At 36.5% G+C, this 16648-nt stretch overlaps 2 protein-coding genes across 8 annotated transcripts in view; one reads left to right on the top strand and one right to left on the bottom strand.

Annotated features, from left to right (window-relative positions):
* SPAG9 (sperm associated antigen 9) overlaps positions 1-16648 on the top strand; it is a 142007-nt gene that overhangs the window by 86671 nt on the left and 38688 nt on the right. For all 7 annotated transcript variants that reach the window (XM_055318486.1, XM_055318496.1, XM_055318488.1 and 4 more), the window contains 4 exons: positions 2921-3128; positions 3633-3732; positions 9643-9764; positions 16416-16473. In XM_055318486.1, coding sequence (XP_055174461.1) covers positions 2921-3128; positions 3633-3732; positions 9643-9764; positions 16416-16473 — 488 coding nt within the window. The remainder of the gene's footprint in view (positions 1-2920; positions 3129-3632; positions 3733-9642; positions 9765-16415; positions 16474-16648) is intronic.
* Positions 5515-5694, bottom strand: LOC129505500 (copper transport protein ATOX1-like). Its single transcript, XM_055318522.1, has one exon. It carries the CDS (start codon positions 5692-5694, stop codon positions 5515-5517), a length of 180 nt encoding a protein of 59 aa, XP_055174497.1.

Genomic DNA, 16648 nt, shown 5'->3' with positions numbered 1-16648 from the left:
GTTTCATTATTTTATAGTTATTTTTATGACTTTTAAAAGTTCAAAAAAGATAAAATTTTATTTTTTTTAAGATAAAATTTTAAAGAGGGAAATTAAAGTCACCAAAAATCACACCACCAAAAAAAAAAAAAATCACCCCCACCATAGCATAACTTAATGTAGACATATTAAGTTAACTTAATATTAAGTTATATGTCTATATTAAAGCTAAAACTTAACTTAATATAGACATATATTCTTTTTGCTTTAGACCAAAAGCATACATTTCAGAATTCTCAGAGTTGTACATAATGTATTGTCATATTTGCTATATAATAATTACTAACTTTTTAAACACTGAGTATATGTGAACACTTTGCTAAGTCTTTATGTAGAATAATTTATAGTCTATGAATTAAGTACCATTATTTCTATTTTACAAATGAGGAAACATAGATTTAGAAAGAATACATAACTGACCCAAGGTCAGACATTTAGTGAATGATAATTCACTATATTTACCCTAATTATTCTTCTTCTTCCTACTACTACTACTATTTATTGTAAACTTTTTGTCTAGTTCTCTTTTTCTTTCTTTCTTTTATTTATTTATTTTTTGTAAAGATTTTATTTATTTGAGAAAAAGAGAGCCTGGAGAGGGGCAGAGGAAGAGGGAGAGAGAGAATCCCAAGCAGACAAAATGCTCAGCATGGAGCCCTACCTGGGGACCAGATCACCCTGAGACCATGACCTGAGCCAAAACCAAGAGTCGGACTCTTAACTGATTGAGTTACCCATGCATTTTGGGTTCTCTTTTTTTAAAGACCTGGGTACTTTGCTGTAAAAGAACTGCCTCGTTATTGGTAGCCATTAGAGAACTGTGTGCTGTTTTTTTGTTTTTGTTTTTGTTTAAGTAGGCTCTATGCCTAACGTGGGCCTGATCTCAGGACCCTGAGATCAAGAGTCACATGCTCCACCAACTGAGCCTACCACTTGCCACCCCCCCCCCCGCCTTTTTAAAAGATTTTATTTATTTATTCATGAGAGACACAGATTGAGAGAGAGAGAGAGAGGCAGAGACACAGGCAGAGGGAGAAGCAGGCTCCATGCAGGGAGCCTAACATGGGACTCCATCCCGGGTCTCCAGGATCGCACCCCGGGCCGAAGGTGGCGCTAAACCGCTGAGCCACCTGGGCTGCCCTCTTTTTTGTTTTGTATTGTTTTTTTTTAAATCCCTTCCCCCACTTTTTTAAAAAAATATTTTATTTATTTATTCATGAAAGACACACAGAGAGAGGCAGAGACACAGGCAGAGAGAGAAGCAGGCTCCATGCAGGGAGCCCGATGTGGGACTCGATCCCGGGTCTCCAGGATCACACCCTGGGCCGAAAGCAGCATTAAACCGCTGAGCCACTGGGCTGCCCACTTTTTTTTTTTTTTTTTTTAAATCAACACACAGGGATCCCTGGGTGGCGCAGCGGTTTGGCGCCTGCCTTTGGCCCAGGGCGCGATCCTGGAGACCCGGGATCGAATCCCATGTCGGGCTCCCGGTGCATGGAGCCTGCTTCTCCCTCTGCCTGTGTCTCTGCCTCTCTCTCTCTCTCTCTCTCTCTCTCTCTCTCTCTCTCTCACTGTATGACTATCATAAATAAATAAAAAATTTAAATAAATAAATAAATAAGTAAACACACAATGTTACATTAGTTTCAGGTGTGCCACACAAAGATTCAACTTTTGGAGAACTGTTTTTAATTATTTTGAGGCCACAAAACCCTTTGAAACCTGATAAAAGTTGTTTATTTTTCCCCAGAAAAATGCATTCTACACATTTTTGCATATAATTCAATCTGGACATCATGACTATTTGTGGGCCCTGAAATAGTAATTATCAAGTTTTAATGAGTATATAAATCACCTGGATTGTTTTTAAAATGCAGATTACTTGGTCTCACTGCCTAAAGTTTGGAGTTGGACTTAAAATCTGCCCCTTTAGTATTTCAGGTGATCTGGATGCAGGATATTTTAAGAATACGGTGTACAAAACTCTGAATCTCCTCTGAGATTCAGAATCTTGTAATTCCACTGCTGTTTGTGGTTTTTTATTTTATTTTATTTTATTTTATTTATTTATTTGACAGACAGAGAACAAAAACACGAATGGGGGAGGGGCAGAAGGAGAGGGCAAAGTAGACTCCCCACTGAGCAGGGAGCCTGACTCCACTCGAGGCTCTATCCCAGGACCCTGAGATCATGGACCTGAGCTGAAGGCAGATGATTAACCAACTAAGCCACCCAGGTGCCCCTCTTACTGTTGTTTTTTTTTTTTTTTTTTTTAAGATTTTATTTATTCATAGAGACACACAGAGAGAGAAGCAGAGACACAGGCAGAGAGAGAAACAGGCTCCACGCAGGGAGCCCGACATGGGACTCGATCCCAGGTCCTCAGGATCACACCGTGGGCTGCAGGCGGCACTAAACTGCTGCACTACCGGGGCTGCCCCCTATTACTGTTTTTTAATAGAACTTTCTCTCTGCAAGTTTTTTAACTCATTTAAGAAAATGATTTAAAATGAATTAATCATTTAAAGACTTTTCCCATAATTCTTTTGTTAGGCATGGAGCCTAACACAGGGCTTGAACTCACAATCCTTAGGTCAAGACCTAAACTGAGATTGGGATGTCTGGGTAGTTCATTGGTTGAGTGTCTGCCTCTGGCTCAGGTCATGATCCCAAGGTCCTGGGATTGAATTCTGCATTGGGGTCCCCACAGGGAGCCTGCTTCTCCCTCTGCCTAGTGTCTGCATCTCTCTCTCTGTGTGTCTCTCATGAATGAATAAATAAAATCTTTAAAAATACCCTAAACTGAGATTAAGAGTTGAACGCTTAACCAACTGAGCCACCCAAGCAAAACCTCATCCCCAATAATTCTTTTTATTTGTAGGATGAACTTTCTGATGTTAGCCAAGGAGGATCTAAAGCTACCACTCCAGCATCAACAGCTGCGTCAGATGTGGCCACAATTCCTACTGATACTCCCTTAAAGGAAGATAATGAAGGATTTGTGAAGGTTGCAGATACACCAAATAAATCAGAGATAAGCAAGCATATTGAAGTACAGGTAGCCCAAGAAACTAGAAATGTATCAACAGGTAAGTGACCCTAGTTCTTTCTGGTAAAGATCACGTGGGTATGAAAGGATTCATCTTTGGGGTGTTACTGCTTTAGATTTATAAAATTGTACTCAATTGTAGGTAAGCTTAAAAAGAGTGATGATCAGATAAAGTTTTGGAGAACCAGATTTGGGAAACTGGAGGATTAGAGAGCCTAAAAGGCAGGAGAATAGTCTTCATCTTTAATTTCTCTGTATTTCACCCCTTAATTAGTAAAAACAAACAAACAGGAAGTTCTGCCCTGGGATACAATGGACTGTGTCCCCAAAAATACAAATAAAAACTTTGGTTATTTATCAGTTTCTGATAGTCACTGTTAATCTGATATATGACTTGTCTAAACCTCATGATTCTTAGAACCTACTCCTTAAAATGTTTTTCTAATCAAATGATGTATTTATAACCACTGAAGCAATAGGATTCTCCTATTAGGGGCAGTATGTAATATATGCATTATTTATATCATCTTGTCCTTTTCCTAAGGCTCTGCTGAAAATGAAGAGAAGTCAGAAGTTCAAGCAATCATTGAATCCACTCCTGAGTTGGATATGGACAAAGATCTCAGTGGATATAAAGGCTCAAGGTACTATTAATGTCAAATTAAGGCATTTTATACTTCCTTTCCCCTCTCTCAGAAGCATACTGTTGTTCTCTGGTCTCAGAGAAAAGGACATTCAGATGTTTTGCTGAAGAAATGTTGGTACTATATTTCAGTTTCCATTTTTGAAACTAGACATTATACTTGGTTTAAATGTTTTATGAAATGTTCCTTTGCTACATCAGGGATTAGAAGCATATGGAAGGATAGGGAAAAAAAATAGCCCAAGGGATAACCAGTACTGTCTGGAATTTGAGGAAACATAGAAACAGGAATATGAGAAGTAACAATTTGAGAAAACTGTTCTTTCCCCCAAATCAGGAAGAAGTGTACATACTCCCTTCAAAACTGTAATGATGTTAGGTGCCTGGCTGGCTCAGTAGAGCATATCACTCTTGATCTCACGGTTATGAGTTCAAGCCCCATGTTGGGTGTGGAGCCTACTCAAAAAAACAACAGAAAACCCAAAGTGTAATGATCTCATTATTGGAAGAAATTAGTCTTGTTTTACATGGGAAGGCTGTTTAGTGGCAGGAAGAGAATTGTTATGTATCATCTTAATCAAGGTAATCTAAAGCATATGGATGTTCAAGAATGTTACACAGGACCTACTCCCTTCCTTTTAATTTCTTTCATTACATTTGTCCTTTAAAAATAAATGACCATAAAAATACACACCACTTATCACTGCAGTCATGGTTAAAAGCATGAACGTAAGGTAAGACTATGTGGGTTCAAATACTGCCTTGGATTTGAATCTGAGGTATATTTTCTCCTCCATAGGAGGGAATTATGATAATACCTCAGATGATTGTGAGTAAATGAATCAATGTATGTTGAATTATTGGCAGTGGGCCCAGTTTAATAAAGGTTAGATAGTACTATGGTCATCATCGTTTAATATAAGTTGAATTACAACCTTATGAAGTCAGTGTCTTCATCCCCATTGTACAGATAAGGAAGCTCAGAAATGTGTAGTAACTTGTCCAAGATTTCCAAGTTAGCAGTTGGAGCTGGCATTAGGTCTAGGACTCTCTGATGTCGAAGGCCATGTCCTATGAAAACATTTTTTTCTTTATTATTTATTTAAAAATGTAAACAATGCAGGGATGCCTGGGTGGCACAGTTAGTTAATTTTCCGACTCCCAATTTCAGCCCAGGTCATGATATCAGGGTTGTGAGATCGAGCCCCCCTTGGTCTCTGTGGTCTCTGCGCTGGGCATGGAGCCTACTTGGGATTCTCTCTCTCCCCCATCTCTTCCCCCACCACTCACACAGATGCTCTCTTAAACAAAAAATGTAAACAATGCAGAATATAAAAAGTGAAATTTGCTTTTTATCTGTCCTCTCTTAAGCCTAAGGAGATTAGCAGTTTCTGTTTGTCATTCTGAACCTCTTTAAAAATTTAAAAAAGTATATTTTTATCAGACTAATTAATGCATATATAGTATTAAGGTCAAATGGGAATAATACAAAATATGAAGGGCAGTAGTAGTCTCTTACCCTATCCACCCTTCATTCCCATTCCCAAGAGTCAGTGTCTGTTGCTTCTTTGTTTTCTTTTTTGCCCCAACAATAGCAGCTCAGCTTTATTGCAGGGTCAGCAGGCTAAAGAAAGGTCTGTGCAGGAACTCCCATCGCTGAGCAGGACTGTTGGGCCCCAGGACTGTTTGGAAGGCAGGAGAAGATCAGCATCCTGCCCCCTTTGGTCCATTCTGGGCCCAGGTTTCCAGGCCCTTGCTGCTTGGGGCTGAGGTAGGAAACAGCCTATCCTGTTTTCTCCAAGTTCTCCAGCAGAGTGTCCATGTTGTGCTCAGAATTGAAGCAAACCTTCTTGTTGGGCAGGTCAATGTCAGACTCCTCTCCTCCCAGCTTGTTGAGCACCTGGTGGACCACTTTAGAGCTGCTTTCACAAGTTGGGTCCACAGAGAACTCGTGCTTCAGCATGACTGTGGATGTGGTGGTGGCAGCGGTCACATCTTAGTTCTCTTCTGCTATTTTTCTTCAAGTATCTAAACCACATCCTTAGGCTCTTTTCCTTGCTTCTTCTGTTTCTCAGCTGGGATTCCGTGAGAAAATTAAGTCCTGCCCTAAGTCATCCTTTGTATATAATGAATTAGCTACACTCCTGTGCCCCTAGAATTGAGAAAATAGTCCCTCAAATCATTTTCTGTATTCTGTGGATCAAATGAGGAACCCTGGTTTTAGAAAGTTGTGATACTGGCTGTTGACTTTATAGTAGAAGACGACAAGGATATAGTTCCTTAAACCACCATCCCTCCTTTTATCCTCTCAATATAATTCTCAGTTTATGTTACATGAGCATTCATTTTTAAAATCATTAAGACAGTAAGTATTGATCATAGCTTAGTCACAGAATATACTGTGATTATTTTTCCTATCTTTTGCAACTTTACTTTTCTAGAATTAGTAAAACGTGGTAGATTTTTGTTTCGTTTTATTTGCTTAGGCTTCTACATATCTATTGCAAGTTCATGGACAGATACCTTGCGAATCATAAATGTAAGCACTTTCAAAATGGCCAAATATAAAGCCAGTTTCCTGGCACTCTGTCTCCTGGCGTCTTCTATTCCCATTCTCTAGTCTAGGCTCTCATGGGTTCTGGTCCTGGCATTTGCCCTCACTTTCATACTGGGAATTCTTGTCACTTTGTCCTCTGTCATATCTTCTGTTTCCTGGATCCGAGATCATCTTGCTGTTGCTGCTTCTTTCTTTTCCTTCTAAGATTTGTTTATTTATTTTAGAGAGAGTACAAGAGGGAGGGGCAGAAAGAGAGGGAGAGAGAATCTCAGACTCCGTGCTGAGCACAGAGCTCAGCATGGGGCTTGATCTCAGGACCCTGAGATAACAACGTGAGCCAGTGAGCCAAAACCAAGATCCGAAGCTTAACTGACTGCACCACCCAGGTGTGCTTTGTTTCTTGATGTATACCTTTGTTTTGACAGAACATATTCCTTTTTTCTTTTCTTTTCTTTTCTTTTCTTTTCTTTTCTTTTCTTTTCTTTTCTTTTCTTTTCTTCTTTTCTTTTCTTTTCAAGATTTCTTGATTTAAGAGAGCACGCATGAGCAGGGGGAGGGGGAGGGAAAGAATCTCAAGCAGACTTCATGCCCAGCACAGAGCCTGATGTGGGTCTTGATCTCATGACCTGAAGATCATGACCTGAGCCAAAATCAGGAGTTGGATGCTCAACTGACTGAGCCACCCATCTGCCCCTTGACAAAAATATTCTTACTAGCTTTCTGGGCAAAGGCTGCATGGAAAGTAAAAAAAAAATTTTTTAAGATTTTATATATTTATTCATGAGAGACACACAGAGAGGCAGAGACACAAGGCAGAGGGAGAAGCAGGCTTCGTGCAGGGAGCCTGACGTGGGACTTGATCCTGGGTCTCTAGGATCACGCCCTGGGCTGAAGGTGGCAGTAAACCGGTGGGCCACCCCGGCTGTCCCAGAAAGTAAGTTTTTGGAGAACTTGAATATGACAAATGTCATTTGAAAACATGATTGATAGTTTGGCTAACAGAATTCTAGGTTGGAAAATCTTCAAAAGTTTTCCTTCAGAATTGTGAAGACATTGTTCATAATCATGTTGAGTTTGAAGAGTTGGCCATTTGGATTCTTGCTTTTTTGTTTATTTTCTCTGGAAGCTTTTTAGGATCTTCACTTTATCCCTGATATGTGCCCTCCCCCGCTTTAAAAATACATTCATCATGTGTTTGACGTAGGGATCTTCCTTGTATCTTCTTGTATATGGTAAATCTTTTCATCTGGAAATTCATTATCTCCCAGTTCTGAGGAATTTTCTTATTTTTCCTTACTGTTGTCTCTTCCTCTCTCTTTCTGGAATATCTGTTAGGTGGATTTTGAGCAGTCTGGACCACCCTCCCCCTTCTTTTTTTTGTTCTAATTTTGGGATTATTTCTTCAACTTTATCTTTTAGCCCTCATTGATTTTTTTTCTTTTCCCCTAAAAGTATTTTTCTTATTAAAAAACCTTTATTTACCAAACATTGCCTAGTCATCACCTAAAAGCAGAGACAAAGTCTTAGTATTTGTAAGTGCATAGAAGTTACTCAGTGAATAGTTGATTTCTTTTCCCCCTAAAAGTTTTAGAATTACTCTTTATAACATCCTGCTATTTTTTTATGTACACAATGTTTATTCTGAAAAAAAAAAGTTTTATATTTTTTTTAATTTCTTCTGCTGCTTGCATTGTCTCCTTTTGCTCTGAGTGCCTCTGTTATAGTCCATTTGTTTTTAGACTCTTTATTTTATAATAAAGGCCTTTAAAAGTTTGGTGCTCCATGGCTGTTTTGCTAGTACTTAGGTAAGTAATGCAGATACTCTGGTTTCCTGCTTTTAACACTTAAACATGGCTTCCATTGTTTAGGGAGCAATGCTGTGGGGAGGGAGATCTCTGTTCTGGAGGATTGGATCTCACTCATACTGCTTCTTGTGCTGTCTTTCTATTGTTTTTCATCCTAACCTTCTGTTTTATGTTTCCCCTTTACATGTATCTTTCTTTTTCTTTTTTCTTTATTTTTAAGATTTTATTTGTTTGAGTGAGAGAGAGAGAGAGTGGCGAGCACAGAGGGAGAGGGAGAAGCATACCCCTGCTGAGCAGAGAGGCCAATGCAGGGCTTGATTCTAGGACTCTGGGATCATGACCTGAGCTTAAAGGCAGATGTTTAACCTCCTGAGCCACCCAGACACCCCTGCATGCATCTCTCTATAGATTGCTGGTTCCTTCAATTCCTCCTTCAGAGGTTCTGGCAGTATACTGAGCTTCTCCCTCAACCTCAGTGCTGACATTTCAGCCTTTTCTGGTCTGTCAGATCAGTTTTGTTTGCCTATATTCCATCTTACAGAATTTTGTTCACAATTCATCTGCTGTAATTTCTTTTTCTATTGCCTGTGTCCTATTGGGTGGTAAATAACTATGTTTAGTCCACTAAGTTTAACTGGAAATCCTATGCAAATTTTTTAAAAAGATTTATTTATTTATTTTAGAGCTGAGTGAGAGAACACACATGAGAGAGAGAGAGAGAGCGCGTGCGCGTGAGGGAGTGCGCACTAGCAGGAGGGGGAGAGGGAGAGAGAGTCCTAAGCAGACTCCATCCTGAGTACAGAGTCCACGTGGGGCTCAATCCCACAACCCTGAGATCACTATCAGAGCCAAAACTAAGAATTTGGATGCTTAACTGACTCTGCCACCGAGGTGCCCCAACTATTTTCTATTAATATAATATGAAAGCACAAACATACACATTTCCCCATTTCCTTCCATATCTCATATTATAAAGCTTCTTCTATGTAAGTATTTGTATTCTTTATTTTAACAGATACTGTAATTGCCCTTAAAAGAAAAACAAAATGGCTATGCCAATTTATATCTAGACAGCATATTAACATGGTAGTTAATATCATGGATTCTGAAGCCTGACTGTGTGCAGGGTTTGAATCCTGCCTCTTTGACTCATTTGCTGGATGACCTCGGTGAATTCCTTAATCTCTTTAGTTTCCTCTTCTATAAAATTGTGATAATAGCACCTCCTTTAAGTCAGTGTGAGGATTCAGTAAGGTAAACTAGGTAAAGTGCTTGTACAGTGTCTAATATAATGAAGAGTAGTGCTCTGTTAGCTATCATTTATTGTTTGTGTTTACTGAGATCTGACTAAAAATAAACATTCTGTATTTTCTTCAACAGTTCTTTCTTTGGAGTTTAATGGTAATTTTTTAGGAAACCTTTTAGAAATCTTTTAAAATTACATTTTGTATTAAATGCAAATTACAGGAGACAATTATTTGCCTATTGTATTCACTTTACACTTTTGAAAAAGCCTGTAATATTTGGTGATTTTTTTTCTGTTGCATAGCACTCCCACCAAAGGCATAGAGAACAAAGCTTTTGATCGCAATACAGAATCTCTCTTTGAAGAACTGTCTTCAGCTGGCTCAGGCCTAATTGGAGATGTGGATGAAGGAGCAGATTTACTAGGTATGATAGCTTATCTGAAGAAGTATCATACTGTAATAGTTTTTTAAGTGATTTAATTGAAAATTCCTTTAAAATGTCCCTAACTGCTGCTCAGTAGCACAGTTATTGTACTTTCAGGTAATAAATAGGAACGTAGTCTTTGAGATCACAAGCTTTATTTTATTTATTTATTTATTTATTTATTTATTTATTTATTTATTTATTTATTTATTTATTTTTAAAGATTTTATAGAGATCACAAGTTTTAAATGAAAGTATCTTTGTGTATGGATATCCCTCAAATTGAATTGTACTTTAATTTGTATTTTGAAAATCATACAGCACATTTTATTAAACATGTGCTGCATATATTCCAAAAACAGTATTTCACATAAGGAGCACAGTGATCCAAAAAAAAGAAGGAGCACAGTGATTTTTTTTTTTATATATATATATGAGTGTCTGTGCATCCAGGTGTGTGGATGTGTAGATGTATAGATTAATAGGTAGTTAGTTCCTGGCTTAGGTAGACTTCTTTAAATTCTATTGACCTTAATTAGATAAGAAAATATAATACTTGGGGTCTATTTATTTATTTATTTGTGATTTCACAGCATATTCTAACTGTTTGGAAATGTAATCATTTTAGAGTTTGTGTTGTAGAAGATACCTGGTTTGAAAAAGAATACTGCATTTGACTGTTCCATTATTTATCTGATAACCTTTGCCAAGTCGTTAACCTCTCCCGGCCTTAGTTTCTTTGCTAAAATGAAGGAGTTGGATTCTAGTTCTTGGGTTGAGCAAACTGTGGCTCTTGGGTCCAAATTCAGCTCATCTCTTCTGTGTTCAAATAAAGCTTTATTGGAATACAGCCCATCTCATTTATTTACTTATTGTCTATAGTTGGTTTTGCGCCCAATAGCAGAATTAAGTAGTCTATAACAGAGATCATATGGCTTCCAAAGACTTAAAATATTCACTATCTGACACTTTACAGAAAGAATGGATAGACTCCTTCTCTAGGGGATCTCTGAAGTCTCTTTCAACAATAATTACATATGTCAGTTAGTTTTGGCTTGCCTTTCTTTTAACTTACAATCTTACAGAAATTGAAAGCCTTATTGTATTAAAAAACCTATGCCTTTGGAATAGAAACTGGTCTTTAAAAATTTTTGTATCTATTATTGACATTATAATTCAGACTACAGTGTTCTCAAAAGGTGCTGTTTGTTAATTTTTGCGAATATGGGGTGGGATTACTTGCATTAATTTGGGTTAAATTTATTGATTACCATTATATTCTTCAAAGTTTGAAGTATTTTTTGAAGGAAATATAAGTTCTGTCTAAATGGAACTCATAATCTATCTAGTAAGAGAGATTGAAAGTTTATTATAAGTAAAACTTTTTAAATTAGACATAAACTCCCACTGTTAAAGTCTAAGTAAAGTATTGGAAGCAATTGAATGAGTTTGCATTTCTCAAGGAGGGCTAAAGATTAATTCTTAAGAAACACCCCATTTTTACATTTTAACTTACACTTTAAATTTAGTTAACTTTACTTTTTTTTTTTTTTTTTTAATTTTATTTACGATAGTCATACAGAGAGAGAGAGAGGCAGAGACACAGGCAGAGGGAGAAGCAGGCTCCATGCACCGGGAGCCCGACATGGGACTCGATCCCGGGTCTCCAGGATCGCGCCCCGGGCCAAAGGCAGGCGCCAAACCGCTGCGCCACCCAGGGGTCCCTAAATTTAGTTAACTTTAAATTATGAATGAAAAGTTCTGTTTAAGAAACTGAGTCCCTGGCAAAATTGAAGGATAGATGCAAAAAAACGTTAGAAGAATTTTTGTGTTTAAATTTGCATTCAAATTTATATACAATAAAGTTCACTCTTTATGATGAAGTTTTTTACTTTTGCCAAAGCATAGAGTTGTATAATCACCACTAGAAGCAATATACGTCCCCCGAAAGTTCCTTCATGTTGCAACTTTGTATTTAACTAGAATGAAGTATTTGTAATGCAGTTTGTATACCCTGCTACTCATAATCCAATATTGAATAAGATAATTTTTGAGGTTGGTGGTCTCAAACATTCCTTTTTGTAAAAGTTAAGAAGCCACAGAGTACTTAGAAATAATTGTAGTCTTTTAAAATCAAGTATTTTCTGAAAGCTTCCATTCTTTAAGTCAGAAAATTAAGCATAATGAATAGGTTAAAAGCAAAATCCTGATAGTGTGGGTTTCTTTCTACTTTGAAAATAAGAAATAGACCGTAAACTAGTGTCTTTTCCCTTTTGCAGATAATGATATATTTATCTCTAGAATGTTCCAGATTAGAAGATTTTACTCTAATACCTTGAGTGTAGTGACTTATGCCTACGTGAATACTTTTTGATCGAAGATGGTAAATGAAATTTCCTAGGCTCATATTTCTTCCCTGGCTTATCTTCTATACAATTTCATGATAGCAATTGAAGTGTAATACTAAATGGAATATAGTGAAACTAACAAAATTGTTTCCCAAAGTTCTTTAATTGACTTTGGGCTGATAAATAAGTATGCAACCCATTTCTATAACTCATTATTCATTTTCTTAATCACTATATTATTGTAAAACTCTTCTCTTGTTCAAGGATATAAATTTTTGTAATCATTATGCATATACTCCACACTTAGATTATTTTTTCCCCAGATTTTAGCAATTTAAAAGAGGTAAACCCCTTCCCACTCCATTTGTCCTTGTCCTTTGACTTTCTTATTTTTGTCAGTCCTTTTTCCGTTCACTTTAGTCATGTACTTTCCACAGCCACACTCAAGAACTTGGAAATTGCACATCCTACTCTTGGGGTTTTTTCTTTCTCTTGATTATCCTTCTGTATTTTCAACTTCACTGTCTTTACTTCTTCTATTATCATTTAAACATGTTCAGATGTTTTCCATTTAAATTTTTTTTTAAAGATTTTATTTATTTATTCATGACAGACAGAGAGAGAGAGAGGCAGAGACACAGGCAGAGGGAGAAGCAGGCTCCATGCAGGGAGCCCGAGGTGGGACTCAATCCCAGGTCTCCGGGATCACACCCCATGCTGAAGGTGGCGCTAAACCGCTGAGCCACCGGGGCTGCCCAGGTGTTTTCCATTTAAAAGTGAAAGCACTGCCCCCTTCTAACCCTCCATCTTCAGTACCTTCATGCCCTATCACTCACTTAGGTTCCATTTCTGGTCACACCTTTATGCAGCACTATCAAAGATACATCTCTTCTGTGTCTGACACTATTCTAGATGCTTGTGATACATCAGTGAACAAAGCAGATTCTTGAAAGTAAAGCTGCTTTTAACTGCCAGGATTTCCCTTTCCCACTTGCATCTCATCCCCCTGTAGTCTGGGGGATTATTCCCTGCACTCATCTTGTGTGAAACACCTTCTTGTTTGCTATATTCAGTGGTTCCTTCTACACTCTTTTCACAGAACTCTTCAGATAACCTTTGTCTTTAACACCATCTTTGTTGGATTTCTGTGATAGCAGACTTTCCTACCTCTGATTCTTCTTTTTCAGTCTTCTTTGCAGGATCCTCTTTTTCTGCCCATCTTTCAGGATATCAGTGTCCCAGGCATGCTTCTTTGTTTGGGAAATCTTATTTGCTCTTGTTTCTTGGCTTTTGTGGATAATTGCTTCACAGTTTTTATCACTTTCCAAGATCTTTTTCTAGTGCCACAGACTATTATTTCCAAACACTCCATGAGACACCCTTAAGATGATTTGTGGGGCTTTACCCTTGATGTGTCTAAAGGTCAGTTCATCATGTTCGTTGTCCTGTTCAAGGCTGTTCTTGGTCTAGCACCATACTGTCTCAGTGAATGCCTCACCGTCCACTCAATTCTCTGTTCAGAATCTCTCCTTTTTCCCTTAGAACCAATCACCACGGCTTGTTTACTCCTTTTCTTTAAAAAAAAAATTTTTTTTGTATATGTAACTCTTTATATATCTCTTTGCCTCTATTTAAATGGCATATCCTCCTATTGGAATTCTGTCTTGATCCCCTCGTTAAAGCTTAGTTGTCCTGGAAATGTATTCTTGTGGCACTTGTTTTCTTTATTATGCCACTCTTTATACTTCACTGTGATTTTATACATACTCATCTCCCTGGGTAGGCTATAAGCTCAATGTCAAGACAACTTTGTCCTTTGCTCATATGGAGTCTTGAGCACCATAGCACAGTGATTAAGTGAATGGATTGCTAAACAGAATAGTTCTTATGGTTTTATTTCACCTCTAATTCTGTGATTCTTCACCTTTTAGGATTAAAACTCCTTTATGGGAGAATTTGTAAGAAAGCAGTGTACTTTTGGAAAAATGCATGTACAGGTAGACAAAATTGTGCATACTTTCTCAAGAGGTTAACAGATAATTTGGAGGCCCAACTATGGAGCTAACTTGAGGATTGATGCTAAAATCCAAATGAGACTTCTATGATTTTAAAATCTGCCAGGCAATTTTTACATGTTTTAATAGGTGAAGTTTTCAAATATGTTAGACCTACTAAATTTATATTTGGTTGAAACCTTGAATAGAAATGCAGCTGCTTCAAGTTATGTTTTTCTTATGGTTATGAGTTAGCTTTTATCAATACATTTCAAAGTGAAAATTTTGGACAATCCAACTGATCATATATTAAATTTATACATGAGATTTTGAGAGAACTCTTCACTGAGAATGTGTAAATTATAGAAACTACATTAGATATGATTCCCATGTAGTACATATTTCAAATTTTTTTCTTATTTATAATACTTACACTTTACTGTGTTTAGTTAATGGTTTCTCTACATCTTTTAAATTTTATTGTCTCCTCTCTCTCATTGAAATTAATGAGTGTAGATCTTGCTTTCTGGAAACAATCTAATTGTGATTCTCATTCATTTTTCTCTTGGGCTGCTTACCCAGGGGAATATTCTGGTGTGTATGCTTTTAAATACTTTAATATTACTGCTTTTTAAGCAAGGTGTTCTTGGCTGCTATTCTCATGTAATGCTTTCTCATCATTTTTTTTCCGCTCAACTTTTTTTTTTTTGCCTTCCATATATTTTCAGCTTTTATGCTTATCTCCCTACATGCTTGAGAGTTTATAACAAACATAGTCATTATGTAAGCTTTTTTCAACCAATCTAGACTCAATTTCTTCTGACTGTATAGCTTTATTGAAAGTTAACATTAGTCGACAGCAAATATTTCAGCATATCTTGCCAAAATTTATTTGGAATTGTAATTTGGAAACCTTTTTAGTTTGTCTTTATTTTTACCTTCTGGAGAATACATAGATGACTAAATAAGCTACTATTTCTCATATTTAATTCTTCATGGAGAAGTACCCTGATCTTTGAGAATATTTGAGATAATGATAATATAGACAAAATATGAGTTCATATGTGAGCATTGAATTTTTAGCATTCCTAGGTTGGTTTTAAATTATCTTTAAGTCATTTGAAATACTGCTTTTTAAAAAATCAAGGGACATGATAACTCCTTTTCCTTATGTAGTTTTCTTAGGATTTTTCCTTCCTATATAGCTGGGTTATATTAATACTACTTCTTCCATTATATGCGGTTTTCTAATTAGCTTAGGATAAGTGAATGGTGAGTCTTTTGCTTCGCTTTGTTTTTTGCTTTTTTGTTATTGTAGTTTTTTGAGATACATTCCCTAGTGTGTTGTTTTATTTCTTCAGTTTCTTATAAGTGGCAAATTAAATAACTTTCTTCTCCCTAAAGATCATTGCATTGAATCTTGCTTTGAGTGCTCTGCCTATATTACAGTCCTCATTAAGTTATTAAACAGGATTCTGTAAAGTAATAACTAAACATTATCATTTCAGAGGTGGCACTTTGAGAGAAACTTTATATTATTGATGTGGGATTTTCAATCTAATCATTCAGTTTCATTGTGCAAAAGAATTGGTAAAGCATTTTTTTAAGGTATAACATATCGAAGATCATCCCTTAGGAATGAAGGAAATCATCTTAATTTCTGTCTTTCGCACATCATTATGCATTAAATCATAACACTAGTTCCAGATGTATTTCATATCATGCATAAAGCTTTACAGGTTAATAATCTATTTTCATGCTGTTTCTTACATAAAACATTTCTTGTTCTTTGTTTTTGCTTTACATGGAATGCATGGGCTTTAAGACCATAATTTCTTTGGTAAGGTTTCATCTGCGTTGGGGTTCCATCTTTCTTTGGCCTTGTTTCTGCCTGTTATTTCTTAGTAACACTTAATTTTTAGGCAAAAGCCTACAATACCAGCTGTGATTTGCAAATGATTTTTGATCTATATTAATGCTTACTCTTTTATTCCTCTAAACATTTTACTGCTGCTTTTTAGAATATTTGGCAGAAAAGTCTTGATCATTTTGAAATATTATCTATGAGAAACAAAATATAGACTAAGTTACAAGGAATTGGCTAACAATCTTTTGTTTTGTGATGGATAATCATTTATAATTCTACAACCTATATAAGTAGATATATGAAATTAAATTATAGACAAAAATAAGGTTACTAAAGGACAGATAAAATTTATAAGTTAAAATTTGAGGCTCTAGTTTATATAATACCAGTTTATATCATTTTTAATAATTTTTTTGAAAGCTTTTTTTTTTTTTTTTGATAGGAATGGGTCGTGAAGTTGAGAATCTTATATTAGAAAATACACAATTGTTGGAAACCAAGTAAGTATATATAAAATTTTAAAAGGAACACAAGATATTGAATTTTCTCATCTGAGTCAGTGACGATATTTAATGTAACACAGCATGCGACTGCTGTTGAGCTACCTTATCTTGTTCCCCTCCCTGTGTGTTTGCTTGTGTGCACACATGCATAAGCAAATGGGCAGTGGGACCC

The sequence above is a fragment of the Nyctereutes procyonoides genome, unplaced genomic scaffold (assembly GCF_905146905.1).
Source record: "Nyctereutes procyonoides isolate TBG_1078 unplaced genomic scaffold, NYPRO_anot_genome, whole genome shotgun sequence".
In the NCBI taxonomy this organism is placed as follows: Eukaryota; Metazoa; Chordata; class Mammalia; order Carnivora; family Canidae; genus Nyctereutes; species Nyctereutes procyonoides.
Note: the sequence above shows the minus strand (reverse complement) of the source record. Positions and strands in the feature narration are given on the sequence as shown.

What these genes read in the sequence shown, in the direction of transcription:
- LOC129505500 (XM_055318522.1), bottom strand. Translation starts at nt 5,694, where the DNA reads ATGCTGAAGCACGAGTTCTCTGTGGACCCAACTTGTGAAAGCAGCTCT.